This window comes from Melanaphis sacchari, unplaced genomic scaffold, assembly GCF_002803265.2.
Source record: "Melanaphis sacchari strain LSU unplaced genomic scaffold, SCAv2.0 Contig36_pilon_pilon, whole genome shotgun sequence".
NCBI classification, from domain to species: Eukaryota; Metazoa; Arthropoda; class Insecta; order Hemiptera; family Aphididae; genus Melanaphis; species Melanaphis sacchari.
The window spans coordinates 1578149-1596774 of NW_020271232.1; the positions used below are offsets into that span (position 1 = coordinate 1578149).

Sequence of the window (18626 nt, forward strand, 5' to 3'; positions counted from 1 at the left end):
GGGGCGCATAAAAAACAAACCAAAAAAATGGTCATCAGATAAAAAAAATCATAGAAAGAGCAAAAAAATGCTTTTTTGCATATTTTTTAGGAGAGGGGTGAAAACTCCATGTATATGTGATTTAAGGTTTCATAACACACAAATTGTAAAAATTGCATTGGTCAAACAACGTTTAATGTAATATTCGTAGCTACTCTAAACCGGTTTAAGTGCTCGAGATTCAGCACCACTTTTCAATTAAAACATAATTAGTCGATAGGTGTTAGAGTAGGTTTCCCAAAGTTAGGCAGACAATAGCAAGAATGAATCCCGTTCCGACGGAAGTTCAAGCGGCGCTTATAGAATAACATTACGTTCAAATTTTTTGCATTTTCATTTCGATTTTTTAGTTACAATCAATAATAATCATTTAGTTAAAATAATTTTATTTTTATAAATTCAACAATATAATATATACGCTAAATCAATAATGTACTCGTATTTGATAAAATTAACAAAACTCTTGGTTATTTTAACAAAATTTCGATAAAATATGTTAGTTAAACTAAACAAAAAAATTATTATTAAATCAAATAATTTATTAATTTTTATTTTAACATATATCTCATCTTAGTATCAATGAACATTTTGTTGACCCATTATTAACAATAATATTATAAATTTAATCTATATTTTTGTTAAAACTACCAGTATTTTTAAATATTAAACAACTTTTTAATATTATAATAATGTTAATATAATATATACCATCGATCGGTATAAGTCTTCCAACTATGTTATATACGAGTACAGGTAATGTCTGCAGTTACTGCGGTTATTATTGTAAACGTTACTAATAATTAATAGTAATTAATTAGTATTTTTTTAAAACTATTTTACCTGCATCATTTATATGCCATCACAATCATGCAACTACAATATACCTAAGTTTTTATTTAAATTTAAAACACAGAGTATAACAATATTCAACTCGAATAAACATTAGAGATAGTTATTATATACCTACACCCAATATTATCTTGACAACATTTATACACATTATAATTATTTCTCTCGTTTTAATCACACTTCGCATACGATTAATTTTTTATGTACATTAAAACGCGATGTACAATAAAAACAGAATTCAAATAGGTTGTTCTTTTACACCATCGATAATCACGCACCTAAAATAAAACAAAAGACTTCGCCATTTACATAAACATGGCACACCGTTAAAAAAGATCTCCTCGTTTTTTTAAGTGACAACGTGATATTTCATAACAATACATATAATTCGTGTAGATCTAAATGCGTTCATTAAAAAAAAAAAAAAAAAAAATGATACATGTAATAACGCAGACAATACACAATGGTGTACACGATTTAACACACTATGATTAATATCAAAATGTATTATTTTTCAGTCCTATTATCAAACACTCAACACACACACTATATTTAATAGCTTAGTGTAAAAAAGCGTTATTATTATTTATTTTATTATTTTAATCACAGCGCTAATGCTACTTGGAACAGGCTTATACGGTGGCGCTGCAAAACACGTACGTATGGTGTGATAAAGTTATTCTTTGTTTTAATTAATAATTTTAAATCCTAATACATGTTCGATTTGGCAATTCGGCTACTAATTATTTCTAACCTCAACCCTTTTTTTAAATTATAGTATTCGCGTTTACCGTTTATGACTATTATTATGCGCATAATCTCCAGTAAAGGTATAATATCGCCACGTTACATAAAATATTACATAATGTACAACGGTTAGTATGGACGAGGCAACCCACTGTTGTCACTGTTGTCAGTCTCTATCCCGTAACTGCTTATACACAGAGCCACAACAGGAAAAAACACAAATAATAAATGTATTATACATAATATATATATATACTTTTTTTTTTTTTTTGTTATACGATGTTCGTGTCTCCATACACATTATGGTAATTTGGAGTAGTATTTTTATTATTGTGTAATTCTTGTGACCGAAACCAACGAAGTATATCGTCACAGCTTCAGCATAACAATTTTGATATAATTTAATTATACATAAAGAGCAATAATTTAAATTGTATATTCTCACCCCATCATACACGTTAGAATCGTATTTGTATGTAAAAACTATACAATTCGTTTGCCGGCCATGTTATTATCTTCATTTATGTTTAATGCTTACTTATCGCAATATAACTCATCCATCATCCACCAGCCACCAGGTCATCTCACACATTCAGTTCTGCCATTTATTATTTTTATATTTATTGATTTTTTTATTTACTTCCTGGATTGCTATTATTATTATTACTTATCACAATATTTTATCATACTACTAACCCAAATATTTTAATATAGGCATTATGCCACCGGTATTATACCAATATTTGTTGATTCCTAAATATTATTATTAGGTACCTACTAACAAAAGTATACCTAAGCCTTGTTTTTTCTTATATAATATAAATTTCCTTTCTTTTATCGTAAGGGTTTCCACTCGTTACATCAATATATTTATACTCTCGTAGACAAAAACCTTATTAGGTTTAATTGAGATTTGGTATACTCAACTTATTTGATAGAGGAGAGTGGTTGATATATATTTTTGCACAACATCCTAAAAAATAGTTCTGTGCCACTGGGAGTATGCAGTATGCACTCTTTACCATACGTACATTATACACGCACACGAACATGCGCAATGCGCATACATAAACACGCAACCTGTTTTGTAATGAAATGTAAGCTAGAAGACAAAATTATAAATTATAGTTACACAATTTCGTTTATTTTTCATGAGTTACAGTTAAATAATTTTACAGTTTAAACCATATATTACAGTCTGCAACCCCATTGTATAAGTCTAATTAAAAACTGAATAGCGATTCCTATATGCACTCAACACACGAATCACAAAATGTAAATTAGTGTTTTAAATTTTAACGTGGAATTTATCATATATTTGTACTGGAAAATGGAAAAAATTAATCGTTGAAATCACTATGTAATAATTACAAATAATTATAAAAATAAAACATCATCGTAATCATTTGTGACCAGTGGTGTATTTTCGGGGGATTCCCGGGCCTCGACCCTTCTTCCTTTCAGAAGAAAAAAAAGATCAAAAATAATAACATAATTATTAATTCATAGCTCATATGTTATATTTTTAATAACATTATAACTTTACTTATTTTTTATACCCCCGCCCAAAAAAATTTGAAAATACGCCACTGTCTGGGACACATTTAAACAATATATAGACAATAGACATTAATAAAGGGTAACAATATTTGGCACAATGAGTTTACGAATGCATCATTTGTGCATATCTAATATATATGTAGGTACTTGTATATGATATGTACCTATATGCTCGCATGGTTATAGTAAGCTTATATTATGCAGGTTTATAATAATAATATAGTCGTCTTTAATGACAACAACGACGACGTTGATCTTCTTTACGACTACTCGTTATACAGTGTAATTATTGCGTGATTTCGCTCGACTCGTGAAGTTGATACTTAACGTATATATTATTATATAATACAGTAGGTATATAACTGTAACGGTAGCTATAGATTTGTCCCTAGAGATCAATCGGATTCCGCGAATTTTGAGCGCGCATAAACATTATACACGCTGTAAGCTATTTATGTTTATATTTATTTACACTTGGATACATAATGATAATATATTGTTTTTTATGCGGCAATTCGAATACCAAACAGATAAAAACAAGAATTACGCGTTTGTCTCAGCGCACGATCCCTTCGAACCTATTTACTTTTGGCAATTCGTTCATGCTATCTGTACATTAGCGACGGTAGCTTACGACAATTCACGGCGGCGATTGTCGCAAAAAGCCAACCGCACGGCTGGTGGCAATGGGCTGTTGGCTTCGGCTTTGCACGACCTCTTCGCGGAACACGTGAAAATCGACATCATTCCGACATCCTACGGTAAGAACAAAATAAACGATTATGTATACAAAGCAATTCAACATTTTTAACAGCCATTTAATCATATAAATAAAAAGTATTCATAATAGAGATACCATTGTAATACTGAAGTTTTTTTTGGAAATACGTATCTAAAACTAATTAGTATTTTTTATGTATTTTTATAATATTTTAGAAGAGAATTTGGGGGCTAGCTTAATAAATTCAAATGAGAACCTATACTCTTGTAAAATCATAATATGTAAAGAATTTTTTTGAAGTATTTCGGTAGATACATAAAAATCGAAATTCGGATGAGTGGCTTATAAATTATAAGTATTAAAAGTTTAGATGAGAAAAGTAATAGACCAACATTTTACGTTATATCACTGTACCACTTCACAACGCTCATAAAAATTTTAAATACTCATAACTCAAAAACTACTCATGAAAGTTCGATTTTGATGTATCAAATATATATAATTATGTACTCACATTATGATAGAAAAAAAAGTATAGGATCTCATTTTAAATCCTTGTGTTAACCTGCAAACTTCTTCCGTCCCCTAAAATATTGTATGTAAAAAAAATACAAAATGTTTTAACTATTTTAGATATTTTTAAATAAAAAAACTTTCGTACAAACAATTTTTCTCTATACTATGAATATTTTATGATTAGATACCTATACATAATTAAATGGCTGTTGGATGCATTTTGAATCATTCTACGTATACAAAAACATCATGCTATATAAACTCAACTATACTGTATCTATATAGTGTATACTGGGTAATAACCCGATATGATTAGTTATAGACTTGTAAGCTTAAATGTGATTGAAATGTAAACGTGGGAGGATTCCCCCCCCACACCCCCATATAAATAACATTTAGCCATACGCTGTGCAATAGATAATATATTAATGTCTAATAACAGTCTTGCACTGTCATAATTTGCACTGTTTGAAGAATAAATGCATTCCCATACGCGTATACCGCGTATCATGCGTGTTATTAAATCAGAGAAGTGGGTATACGCCGTATACCCGCGTTACCCTCCACTACATCACTACATTACAACTGAGTTGTAACCATCTCGTTATTCGACTGTGACCAATTTTGTTTGTAATGTACGAAAACCTAAAAACCATGAAGCGAGATATATAATAGATGATACAATTATGCGAGCTCTTATAGTAACGATATATGTGCTTATAAGAACTTTGAGTAAGAATCAAACGAGTTCTTCGCGGAAAAAAACGTTTTTTACATACATAATAGAATGGACCAAAAAATTATATTTCATATACCAGCTATTGATTTTTTTTCTTTTAGTTATACATTTTTTTAATCAGTCCTTGCAGTATGGTAATTGAATTTCCCAAACTGAACTTTTTTGATCCTTGCGCAGGCTCTTCATGTGTTATCTCGTAATTATCATTATTCTTTTTATTGGTAAGCGCCCATCCTGCATCTCTATTGTTACAATACGACACAATACAAATAAAACAATGTATTTTTTATCAACATTGCGATGACCATCACTCGCCGCAGTGAACGCGTTGGGTGACGACCCGTCGGCGGCAGGCCGTTGGGCCAACAGTCGAAAAACGTTGACGACCATGTACGACGTGTACCGGACAATGGCGGCGACGACGGACGCCGAGAGCCCACCGCCACCAATCACAGTGCACCGGCTGATCCGGCTGTGCGGCGGAAACGACAGCGTCCTTCCGGCCGTGATCGACGTCGTCCTCGGGCTAGCCGGCGAGGTGGCCGCCGGAGCGGCCGTGTTCGAGTTTTCGGCCAACGCCGTGGCCACGCTGCTGTCGGAAGCCTGTCCGACGGCGATGGACAGCCGCGACGGTTTCCAGCACGCGCTGCTGGTGGCTTTGGACGAACGACTGACGTTTACCGATTGGTACCGTTTCGTGTTGATGTGCGTCCGCAAATGTCGTCGGGTACCGACACCGGAAGAGAACGATACGTAGAGCTATAGTTTCGCCCCATTCAGGCGACACAATCTTCGAAAACCGCCCACTCCAAAATTAGCGGCGTTTTAAAAACCTGTAAAATGTTTATCGTTAATATATAATATAATCCCTATTACTGTCAAACGTCGTTTGTTTAAATTTTATCCTAATATCTCTCTCTCTCTCTCTCTATCTTAAGAAGAAAAAAACGATAAAAGCCTTTCCGAATTTCAAGATTTACTTCCGCCACTACAGGGGTCCCTTCTCTCGCGAGGTCCGGTGATTGTTCTATATTGCTAATGCGCGTAGTCGCCGAATTAGCTGGCTCCTCGACCACTACATCCGGAACCGCAAGTCGATCCAGCGTGCTGCGGGGCCCTCCTAACCAGGCGTACTGACTTGAGTTAAGTGGGTTTGTAGTTTTATGTCTGTTGTTTTACAACTATTCTAGCTCCTCGTAGCTGCTTAGCCTATTGATGGGCCTGATAACAAGATAGCCAATAGCTATAATTTTCAAAAAATATGTATACTCAATAACTATTTATTATACCTTTTGTTTAAAAGGATTTGTATTTTTGAAAAATTCGTACAATTGACTATAATTTAAATAAAATTGTATTATTATTATATGAAACAAAAATATATTACTTTATTATAATTATACCCGGTAAATTATTGGCGCAAATGGGCTGTCGGGAAAACATACCTTTTTTTTATTTTGACTCAAATGGGCGACGGCCAACTCCCCACTACCTAGTATTAAATAAAAAACGATTAACATTTTGAAAGAGTAAATAAAATTAGTATAGGTAATTAGATACCGTTGTAATTATCACGAGAAAAAATTACAATTATAAATTTATGATTATAGACAAATCTACCAACGATAACTATTTTTCAATTATTATTTATGAATACAAATAGTGAAATCTAGGGATATTGACTAACTACACGGTGAAAAATGTTAAAGTAAAATAATACTATTACTCGACCTTTTTTTAAATTAAATACCTTTAGGCTATAACAGACATCTATGCTCATAAGTTTTATAAAGTTCAAAATGTGTTAAAACGGTAAAATCCAAATATTATACGATTAAAACACGAAAATACGTCTTATTGTAATATGACAAAGCGGTTTATAAAGTTGTAATGTTTATAAATAGCACACGAATATGTAGGTAAGTAATAGACAACATTCATAATATGTTTTGTCTTAGCGTAAAATATTTAACCAGTCGGCTAACGAATCGTTATAAACCGCATAAACCTATTTATGTATTAAAAAGTATACCGCGCCCATCATATTATTAAATAACAGCGCATTAAATAATTGAACAGAAGTGGATTATAATGTATGAATGTTTAGGTGTACTTGTGTGTGGTCGTATATAAGAACATTTAAAATCGCAATATATTTTATAGGTACCAACTGAATCGGTTACACGTCATGTTGCCGCCGCGTCGCAAACGAAGAATATGAAATTCAATAAATCCTGCAGTGACATTTAATATACGCGTAGGTATATCAACTGCAGCGCTGCGGTGTAAACCATGCGCCTCGCAAGAAAAACCCGGCGGGACGCTTGCTTTTGTGTTCACGATCAAAATTTTTAAGAACGAAATAATAATTATTATCATTATTATTATATTATTATTATTATTATTATACTCAACGGCAACTGTGCAGCGGTGACAGTTGTACAATATTATAAACGCTATCGCGATGCTATTTTGAGCTATTACTTTTACTAATCTCGTATTATTATTATGAATTATGACATTACGGTGTGTAACAATCCCGTTGCGGGCGCGTTGAAAAAAAAAAAAAATGTAGGTACCTAACGTTACTCTTTTTCTCGCGCTTAATAGGATCCGACGACTGACGCGTTGACGGAACGACGTTCGGCGAAAATGAAACTTTTTTTTACAAAGTCAACTCTGCAGATATTAACTATGCGGCGAACAAAACCAACGGTAGACATTATATAATATTGCAAAATATATACATCCACACGGCCGCGATTGTTCCGGACCGAAACAATGTAAGCGAGAACAAAGAGTTATATATAATAGCAGTGGCGTCATTTGGTTTTTTTTTTTTTTAATGGGGGTGCCAAAATTTAAGCTGACCAATTTTTTTTCATTGTCGTGCCACTTTTTCTTTATCATAGTAAATATACAGCACGTATTTTATGCACCTATGTATGTGAAGCTGAAAGTGTTGCGCCGTCAAACTCCTACCGCGAGACGGTTAATTTGACGACTCGTGCAAAGGCGGATACAAGGAAGGGGACAAATTTAATATATCTGAATTCATAACAATAATATTAATAATAATAATAATAATAATGTAAATATGCAATAATAATAAAAAATGTAAAAATTATAACATTCTTATATAATATAATAATATATTATTTGTTTTTAATACAACACCGTGTTTTTCAAATAGTTGATCTGATAATTTATGACTTCTCAGTTGATTTATCATTGTTACAAATGAAAAAAGTCTTTCGGCTTTCCACAGGTGCTGACGACTGAAGTGAAGTATTGTATCGAATCAAAACTTGTTTAATAATAATAGGATGCTTGTCGAGATTATTGAGATCGTTTTCTTCGTCGGCAAAGAAATTTAGAACTTCTAATTATTACTCTGACTTTGTTATAATATAAGTACCAGTTTATCCCGTAGAAGATTAGAAGTCAAAAAAATCGTCCGTTGTTTGATTTATGGATGATTTCACTGAATGTAGTGGTGTGTTTTGTGCACTAATCACTTCATCTGTTGCTTTTTTGAAAATATGAATGAGCCTATCGTAGTTTTTAAGCTTCAATTTTTCTTCTTAATGCTAGGAGACATGCGGTAGTACCTACTTATGCGTTAACGCCATAACAAGTATTTATTTCACCTTGCAATATATTCAGTGGTCCTGTGGTCCAGTCATTGACGCTGTGCAGCCAATAATACTCGCAATTTGAATCCCCTTAACTCAAAACTCAAAAGAGTAAAGAAATTATTATTTATTATTTATTATTAGAAAGAATATAATATGCGTGTATATTACAGATTATGGTAGAAATATCGTAAATGAGATCTAGAGGCCTCCCAAAACTGGAGGCCCTTAGCCCCTGTCCCAGAGAATTGCACATCCAACACTCCTAATGCGTCACTGCAGACTACAGTTCTACAATTTTAGGCTCACATTTTACGCATTGAACCGCCGTTTTATTTTGATATACATGTGATTTTTCAGGAAAAAAAAGTTTTAAAAATGACCATCAACTGATCGTTGAAATGGCTATGGAGAATCTGAAAATGATGAATTTCTATTGTTTTCTAATACAGAAGTCCCTTCGCTATCACTTATAATATAATATTATCTAGGACGTAGTTATATCGCATACAAATGAAATGTTAAACAGAATAGAATGAAAAACAACGAAATCCGACCAGTAATGTACTAACTAAACCTCACACGATATTTTAGTGTACGTTAACGGATAAATTTAGATGAAGGAGATAAGGAAACCTTTGAACATTTATCAGATAAATATACATAGGTATAAATGCAATTCATCGACTGGTAATAATTGCAATGTAGCTCTAGAAATCTAAAACGAATAATATTGTATATAGATTATAGTTGACGTTTTGTGAATTCATAATTTTAATAATTTTATATAGTACCTAATTCAAGATTGTAGTTATGCGATAAATTTTGCGATATGATTAACAACTACAAATATGTAATCATGATTACTAATTACTTTGAAAAATGATATAAACAATTAATAACTCATGTAATTCAATAAATTAATCGTAATCGATTACACAATTTAATCAATTATGTCCAACACTGCGTACAACACGGAGCAAAAGAATTTTCTTCGTACATGGAGTTGTTCCACTATGTTTTTGAAGAAAGTTTAACCACATCATAGAAATTCGTGAATTTCTAAATAATATGTATAAATCATATAAATTGAGGGCGTAAAAATATTAATAATAATGCTAAATTACAAAATTGAACGGATTCATAAATTGATTATATTTGTATAATATCAATCAATTAATAATTATATCATTATCAATTAATAAAAATAAAATCATAATACAACAAAAAGTTACACATTCAACATTTTAAGCACTAACTCTTCATCTTCTCTTAAACTCAAACCCGTGTCTATGGGTTCATTTAAGTCTTCTTCAATTTTCCTTCGTTTTTCACTATTTTTCTTATTAGTCAATAATTTCCGCTTAGGTGGTCTACATTAATATAAAAACAAATAAAAAATTAAGTTATACAAATATATTTAAGCACACACACTCAAAACCTTACCGATGAATATTTGATGAATCATCATCGACTTCAGATTCTGAAGCAGAATTAGGATTAAAATGATCATCAGAATTATCACTCTCTTGTTTTCCATAAACCTTGTCTGGATCAGGCAGCCAAGACAAATCAACAGACGCTTCATCACTAGAACTTGCGTCCTCCATTTCAGCTCTCTTAGCTTCTTCTTTGGCTTTCCTTTTTTCTTCCCTATGTTTTGCTTTAACTTTCTCTCGGAACAGTTGTTTGTCATATACATCCTCTTCACGCAACATTTGTTTGGCTTGTTCTATATCAATACCACCCTTATCACTATTATTCTCATATTCTCGAGCCATTTGTGAGACTTTTGTTTTAGCCTTGTCCAGTACAGCCTAAAAAAAATGCATGCATGAATTATTACATTCAGTAAAAATTTATAATACCTTACTTCTCCGGTTTCATCAAAAACAGTTTTCTGATTGGGTTTAATTTGTTTTTTAATCATCTTTTTTGCTACTGCTGCTTTAGTTAAAGGTTTTTTTTTCTTTTTATTCAAAATATCAGTTGATAATTCTACTTCGTCTTCAAAATCTTCAGTTTCTGATATATTATGATCTTTTCGTTTTACAGTGAATAAATCATCATTTTCTTCATCACTATTATCATCTAATAAACCAAAAATTTTATGAATAGTTAATACCTAAATTTGTCTAATTTGGAATTTAAAAAAAATCGTTAATTACCATCATGAAAATTATATGAATCTTTAACAGATGATTTTAACGGCTCAGGCTCGTCGTCTGAAATTTCAGAATCAGATGATTTGTTCAATTTCTCATTGAGATTTTCAATTTCAGTTTGTGCAATTGCATCCTTTTCTTTTTTCTTGGCTTCTTTAGCTTTTTTCCATTTTTGTAAAAACCTTACACGTGGTGGTATTGCTAAACCTAATGAACTTTAAAAGACATTAAGATTAAATATAACTATCAAATATTTACTTGGAAAAAATTGTTATTTACCTAGCAAATGAATCTGTATCTAAAGCTGAAACATCAAATACACTTTTGTCTTTCATTAAGAATACAGATTTTATATAAGAAACAAAAGCACGCTGAGCTGATTCTTTTAAAATGTGATCTTTTGCTAAAGTAGCTTCCAATGTCCGTTGAATTGAAGTCAATTTATTAGGATTAACTCTGTAAATAAATATTTGTTATAGTTAAAATACATTTTTTTTATTACTATGTATAACTACTTTATTTCTGAAATTGGAATTTTTTTAGTTTTCAACTGTTCTAAAATAGCTAATTCTGAAGGTAAAAGTACAAGCAACGATTCTCCAGATTTCTGAAATCTAGCCGTCCTACCAGCACGATGAATATACTCGTTAGCATTTTCTGGACAGTCCAACTGAACAACCCAATTAACAGCAGGAAAATCTATACAAAATATAAAAAATAATTCATTACAATCACATATACTATATATCTATACATAAATAATTTTATACTTGAATTAAATTTAAAATGTATTATATAATCAATAACAGCATGAATTTAATTGTATCTAATAAATACCTTAAATGAATACTTTAAGAGCATATTTTATTTGAGTAACTTCCAAAAATAATAAATAGGATAGGTGAATATAGTCTCAAATATATAAATCACAAATCCAATAAATTAAATGTTACAAAATTGAAAATATATTGCAAATTTTATTTTAATATGTTGAAAATTAAAATAATTAATATTGACAACGAAAATAATATATTATCTGTTATTAATGTATTAACGTGTGACAAAAATCTATAATTTTTAATACTTTGATAAACAAGTTAATCTATAAACAGTATTTATTATTTTTAATAAATATTGTATTCATAATTGATTTAAAAAATATCTTTATTTATATTATATACATTGTTTTTATAAGCATTTAAGTTAAAAAAAAAATTATTTATTTACCAAGTCCACGAGCAGCTATGTCAGTAGCAAAGAGAACTGAGCGTTGTTTTCTACTAAACGACTCATACACAGCCATACGTTTTGTTTGATGCATTGTACCATATAGTGCTAATAAACTAGTTCCAGGCCGTAGTTTACATAATATTTCATAAAAATATTTAACCTAAAATAATAAGTTTATGTTTATTACATATCTATAATTAATGGCCGAATTATATAAATTCTTACCTGTTTACAACTTGACATAAACACTAGCACTTTATGATGTAAATGATTTTTTATGAAAGACCATAACAGGCTCATTTTATCATGTAATTCACATACCATGTAACTTTGTACTAAGCCTGATGGAGTACTGTGCTCTGATTCTTCATGAACAGAAATTGAATGAGGATTAGTTAAACTAAGTCTTATCAAATCTTTTACAGATCTAAAATAAAATATAATTTATTAGTATGTAACAACTAATATAATATTATACTTCTTAAAAAATATATTTATGTTAAGAGGGCCTACTTGGTTTGGGTAGCAGAAAATAAAAGAGTTTGCCTTTCAGGAGGCAAATTCTCTATAATACTATTCATAGTTTCCTGAAAACCCATATCAAGACATCGATCAGCTTCATCCAAAACTAGTACCAACATATTAGAGCAGTCAAACAATGGATTTTCATCCATATGTTGTAATAAACGACCTGGTGTGCAAATCATTATATTACATTGGTCTAAACGTTTGCGCTCAAATTTCAAATCTTTGCCACCTAAAAAACATTTGAAATAGTTATTTAATTACATATAAATAAATTAAATAATTAAAATTTGTTTAAAATATTATATACAATAGACACAAATATATAAATGATATAAAGACTATTTAAACAATGTTTCAATTCAGATAAAAAAAAAAAAATTGATATTATTTTCCCAAATTTATAGGATTTGCTTAATTTTTTTTTTCTTAATGTCTTTTTCAAAACAATTTTGCCATTTACCCCATGTTTTTGGCATTCAACTTGTAATATTTTATATTTATAGATTGATAATTAAATAAAAATACATACATAAATAATTAAAATAATAAGATAAAGTCATCCTATTAACTAGTATTAAATATTTCTTTATACTGCTATCTTTAATACAGTTTTATAAAAAAAAATATCTCATTCCATCGGATCCTATCATTCGCATCTTCCATTTTTACAATTTCATTAATCATTTTAACGTCTTTTCCTACTACATCCTTCCTTCTATAACTTGTTTTGTAGTTTTTCCTTCCGCCCTCCAAACATGTCCAGCCCATTCTATTCTCTTACTTCTGCTAACTGATAATATATTTGGTCTTCCATATAAACTTTTTAAGTCATTATTATGTCTTCTTTCATATGTTCTTGTTTCTATATTATAGACTGGGCCGAATATTTTTCTGAGTACTTTTTTATCATAATTTACTTATAGATTTTAGACTTCAACAGCAATGGTTATAAAACTGTAGTCGGTTTTCACTATGGTGGAGGATACTGTTTTAGAATACCTGTATACGAGGTAAGGATTAGTCACTATAAACCCAGATAGTCACTTATCCGGAAACTAGTATACTTTATTTCAGAATATGTTGATGACAGAAGCTAACCATCGTACAATACCATTGAAATCAAATCTTTGTTTGTTATTTAACTTTAGTTTGTTTCTACATCATCAATATGTAAATTATAATACTTACCAATAATTAAACCAGCAGAAAAATCATGGTAAATCCCAATTTTACGCAATGTTTCAAATATTTGATATGCTAATTCTCTTGTAGGAGTTATGATCAGAGCAGCTAACCCTTCTGTACGATTCCATTTGTTGCAATACAATATTTCCAATACCTGATAAATATAGCAATTATGATACAACAATCTTAAATGATTCTAATAGTTTACTAACCGGTATTAAAAAAGCTAGCGTTTTACCACTGCCAGTCTTAGCTGCACCTAATATGTCTTCACCACGTAAGCTATAGCCAATGCTTTCACGTTGTATTTCAGTAGGTACAAAATATTTATTTTCTTTCAAACCCTTTAGTGTTGGTGCCGACAAAGGAAAATCTTCAAATTTTTCAATAGCATTTGGATCAATCTATAAAAAAAAAATAATATTTTATATCATATGATAATGTAATATCATAGGTATATAAATAGAGCAGAAGACTTGTAATTTTAAAAAAATCACATAATATATAAGTATATTATTGAGTTGAAAACTGCAAATTTACTACTATTACACAATCTACCTTCAAATATAAATAATTTCTAATTACTCCTGTGTATGTGGTTATGTTACAAACATAACTGTACACACTATGGTCAAATAAAGAACAGTAAGCAATACAAAAACATGTCAGTTTAGGCCTTAAATTAATTGAAAAAAATAAACATTTACAAACTGCCTACTGTCCACAAATGCGTCAAAGACCAGAAACAATTAATGTAGATGAAAAAATGATTGTACACTGAACAGTCTTTTGTAAAGCGCGTAATATATTGTATATCGTAATTCGTAGGGCACGAAAACTAGGTGGGTCGAAAAACGTCCAACCGTAGTCATCAAAAAATCAAAATATGTTACCTGTTCGTACGATTCCTTGAGTTTACCGATCACGACATCAATAGATTCCTTCTTTTTTTTCGGTCTAAAAACTTTTATTTTACGTTTTTTGTAAACCATCGTGAATAAATCGGTTGATAATTAGATTTTGATACTTAGGTAAGTACTAAGTAATTGATATGAAAAAAAGCGCACAAGTGAGAATATTTAAAGACACGTGCTAGACGGCTAGGAGAACTGTATAATAAATAATAACAATCATCTGAAGTTATCACTTGCCTTATCATAAACATTCCTGCTCAATCGAAGTCCGTGTTGTACGAAATACAAATACTGCGTTTTCTACCTCCACGACCCTACCCGACGACTGACGACAATAATTCCACTGCGATTCTATAATAGTGATTCTACTTTTCGTACTTTTGTTATCAATATTTTGTCGTAAATAATAAAAACATTATATTATAATAATATATGACATTCTGACATAAATTTTATCATATAAATAGTAAATGTTAAATAATAAATACTCATGTAATTTCATTTTTTCATTATAATTTTTTAATTTATGATTCTCTAAAAGTTTAAACACTTAAGTCAAAAATCCTTTTTAACGCTCTGAAGCGGACAATTAAATAAATAAATACAGTTCACATCGGCAAAATGATGAATTCGAGTGGTGCCATGGAAAACGATGTGAACGCGACACCTATGGAAACGGATGATGAAATCGAACAATTTGTGGTAAGTGTTACTGTCGATAATTATTATGCTCAACGGTTTTCGCGTATCAATTACCTATCGTGATTTTATACTTCATATATATATTTTAGGCTCAAACTACCAACATTGAAATGACGCCAACGGGAATCACACCCAACATCAATCTGCCCGTTTCGTCAGTTGCACCTATTTTAAACCCTTCATCGCCGTCAGTAGCGGTTCTCAATAACAAACCGCCCACGACGTCAGTAACTCTCAACAATCTACTGGTACCACAAGTCGCACCACTCATCAGTTCGACTATATCGACAAACGCTCCACTTATCAATCCGTCCATGTCTCCAATCGTACATGCAAGTCACGCGCCAGTGTCCACTGTCACGTCTCTTAACAGCACTCCAGTGTCAACAATAGCTGTGCTCAATAATCCTTCAGTAGTGACTACCACCCAACAAAATATTGTAATGCAACATCTCCAATTCCAACAATTACAACAACTGCAACAACAACAACAACAACTTCAGCAGCAGCAGCAGCAACAACAACAACAGCAGCAGCAACAACAACAGCAGCAGCAACAACAACAGCAGCAGCAACAACAACAACAACAGCAGCAGCAGCAACAACAACAGCAGCAACAACAACAACAACAGCAGCAGCAGCAACAACAACAACTCCAACAGCAATTACCTCTACAACAGAAGCAACAACTACCGACTCAACAACAACAAATCCAACTCCAGCAGCAGCAACTACAACAAATGCAACAAAAACAACTATTAATACAACAGCAACAAATAAAACATCACCAACAACAACAAATAAAACAGCTACCGCAACCACAATTACTACAACAACTTCAACAAGTAAGAATTCTGTCATATCTAACTAATTCCATTATTTCTAACACCATGAGCTATAGTTTTCCTTACTTAGTTACACACACTATTTAAGATAGTACTAGCTTTAGTCGTGATTGTGCACAATATAACTTTAAAAAAAACGAATTATACATAAGTACATTATACAAACTAATTGTCTTTATTCTTGTCTAGTTATATCATTCTACTTATTGACTATCATTACTTAATTAGGTGGCATAGCTATGATATTGTTGTATGAGAGGAGGTGATAATTTGTTTCAAGGGTTAACCCTAGTTATGCCTCATAAATTTGGTATGCTGATACTGTTGGTATTTAATATTTTAGACTTCTACAGTTTTACAGCAATCTTCATACAAATTAAAATTTTTATACATACGTATGTCTGATACTCTCATGTTTTTCCCAAAATTAAGACTAAACTAGCTCCACCATTGACATCATTTTGATTATTAAGTTATAACCACCAGAAATACATTTTAACTTCTTATCATTTTTGCTATTCAAAAAGATACCAAACATTTTTTAGTTAAAATATTTGAAGATTTAAAGCATAATTAATCAATATGTCGGCTGTCCTGAAAAAAAAAAAACTTTAGTTTTGTTCTGAATATTATGATTTAATTTTTGGAACTTTTATACTTTAACAAGCACCACTATTTTTTTTATTATTCATTGAATAATTAGGTGGAATCTCGTATTTGTTAGCATAAAAACTAATTGAAATCAGAATTAATGATCCTACTGAATGAAGTCATTGTGCAAGACCAATTGTAAAGAACGGTTTTTTAGTACTGCACAGATGCTTAAACAAATAACTTAGCTATTTCAACAAATTTTTTAAGACACATTGAATAATACAGCTTTTAGTATCCTTGAGTTACTGGGCTCAAATAAATTTCCCATACCTTGAAAATTATTAGACATTTTTAAATTTCATTCTGAACACTGATTTTACATATTATTATAAATTAATATTTAATTATATAGGTTATTTAACTTCTCAAACCTTAATTTTTAACTGATACCTACATAATCTATGCATTCAAATTTATTCCTTGAAAATATTGAATTATTTAAAAACTATTATCTCATTTATAACATAATAGTACTTTTAGTGTTTATTCCGCGACTTAAATTAGGCAGACTGCACTTATTTGATTTAGTGAAACTCTCTCGAATGGGTTAAAATCAATTTTATTTGTTAATACCTATGTAGGTAGACTTACAGAGATAGCAATCAATATCAAAAAAAAAAAAAACTAATTGTAAAAAATATAAAAATATTTCTTGTTTTATTATGTTTTGTGTTAAATTTTATGTTTATCTTGAAATTTTAAAATAATAAATAATAGTATGAAATGTAGGTAATGATTCCAAGTCAGTGGGTAATAATTACTCATAATTGATAAGATAGTCTAAAAATAAAATTCTACTACTTTAAATTCAAAATTGTCTGATTATTATAGTAGTTACGGTTTGCAAAATGTTATTTAATATATCGTTATTTGTGTACAGCAACCACAGCAACATCAACAGCCGCAACAACAATCAACTCAGCAGCAGCCCCAGCAACAGCCCCAACAACTTCAACAACAACAACACCAACAGCTACAGCAACAACATCAACAGCTACAGCAACAACAAACATCTCAGCAGCAGCAACAACTAACATCTCAGCAGCAACAACTACCGCAACAACTAACGTCTCAGCAGCAGCAACTACCGCAACAACTAACGTCTCAGCAACAGCAGCAACAACAACAACTACCGCAACAACAACAAGCAGCACAGCAACTACCGTCACAGCAGCAGCAACAGCAACAGCAGACAATACAGCAACTACAACCACTAGTGACGCAACAACAACAATTACCGTCACAGCAACAACAACAGACAGTGCAGCAGCCACAACAACAACAAATGGTTCAGCAACAATTACCATCACAGCAACAGCAACAGCAACAGGAATTGCCACAACCACCACAACTTACCATTAAAAGCTTGATTAATGCAGACAGTGCAGCTGTAAGTATTTCTCTAAATAATCCTATAATTCTATTAACTTAGCATATAGATATAATTAATTAATAGCAATGTCTAACTAATTTTTGGGAAAATAAAGATTTTTGTTTTTTTCTAAACAATTAAAATATTTAATTATGCATTTTTACTGTAATAGATAAAAAAATTATGCAAGAAATTCAAATTCACATATTTATATATGTTGATTAT

The 18626-nt window shown here is 30.9% G+C and overlaps 2 protein-coding genes across 2 annotated transcripts in view; one reads left to right on the forward strand and one right to left on the reverse strand.

Moving 5' to 3' along the window:
- Positions 1-9985: 9985 nt before the first annotated feature.
- Positions 9986-15095, reverse strand: LOC112596997 (probable ATP-dependent RNA helicase DDX10). Its single transcript, XM_025342895.1, has 12 exons — positions 14808-15095; positions 14127-14318; positions 13918-14068; positions 12715-12958; positions 12427-12628; positions 12199-12361; positions 11487-11670; positions 11251-11427; positions 10975-11186; positions 10680-10897; positions 10253-10623; positions 9986-10179 (listed from the first exon to the last, which is right to left on the reverse strand). The coding sequence occupies exons 1-12, from the start codon at positions 14904-14906 to the stop codon at positions 10038-10040; spliced, it is 2355 nt and encodes a 784-aa protein (XP_025198680.1). The 5' UTR covers positions 14907-15095; the 3' UTR covers positions 9986-10037.
- Positions 15096-15449: 354 nt separating this feature from the next.
- Positions 15450-18626, forward strand: part of LOC112597032 (putative uncharacterized protein DDB_G0271606) — a 4995-nt gene continuing 1818 nt past the window's right edge. The window contains exons 1-4 of the mRNA XM_025342941.1: positions 15450-15530; positions 15620-15970; positions 16163-16375; positions 17910-18419. Of these exons, the coding sequence (XP_025198726.1) occupies positions 15450-15530; positions 15620-15970; positions 16163-16375; positions 17910-18419 (1155 nt within the window). The remainder of the gene's footprint in view (positions 15531-15619; positions 15971-16162; positions 16376-17909; positions 18420-18626) is intronic.

Excerpts from the sequence above, each read along its gene's own strand:
- LOC112596997 (XM_025342895.1), bottom strand. The coding sequence starts at position 14,906 with ATGGTTTACAAAAAACGTAAAATAAAAGTTTTTAGACCGAAAAAAAAG. Across the intron at positions 10,898-10,974 it reads TTCATATAATTTTCATGATG|ATGATAATAGTGATGAAGAA; the intron begins GTAATTAACGAT and ends TTGGTTTATTAG. Across the intron at positions 10,180-10,252 it reads GATTCATCAAATATTCATCG|ACCACCTAAGCGGAAATTAT; the intron begins GTAAGGTTTTGA and ends ATATTAATGTAG.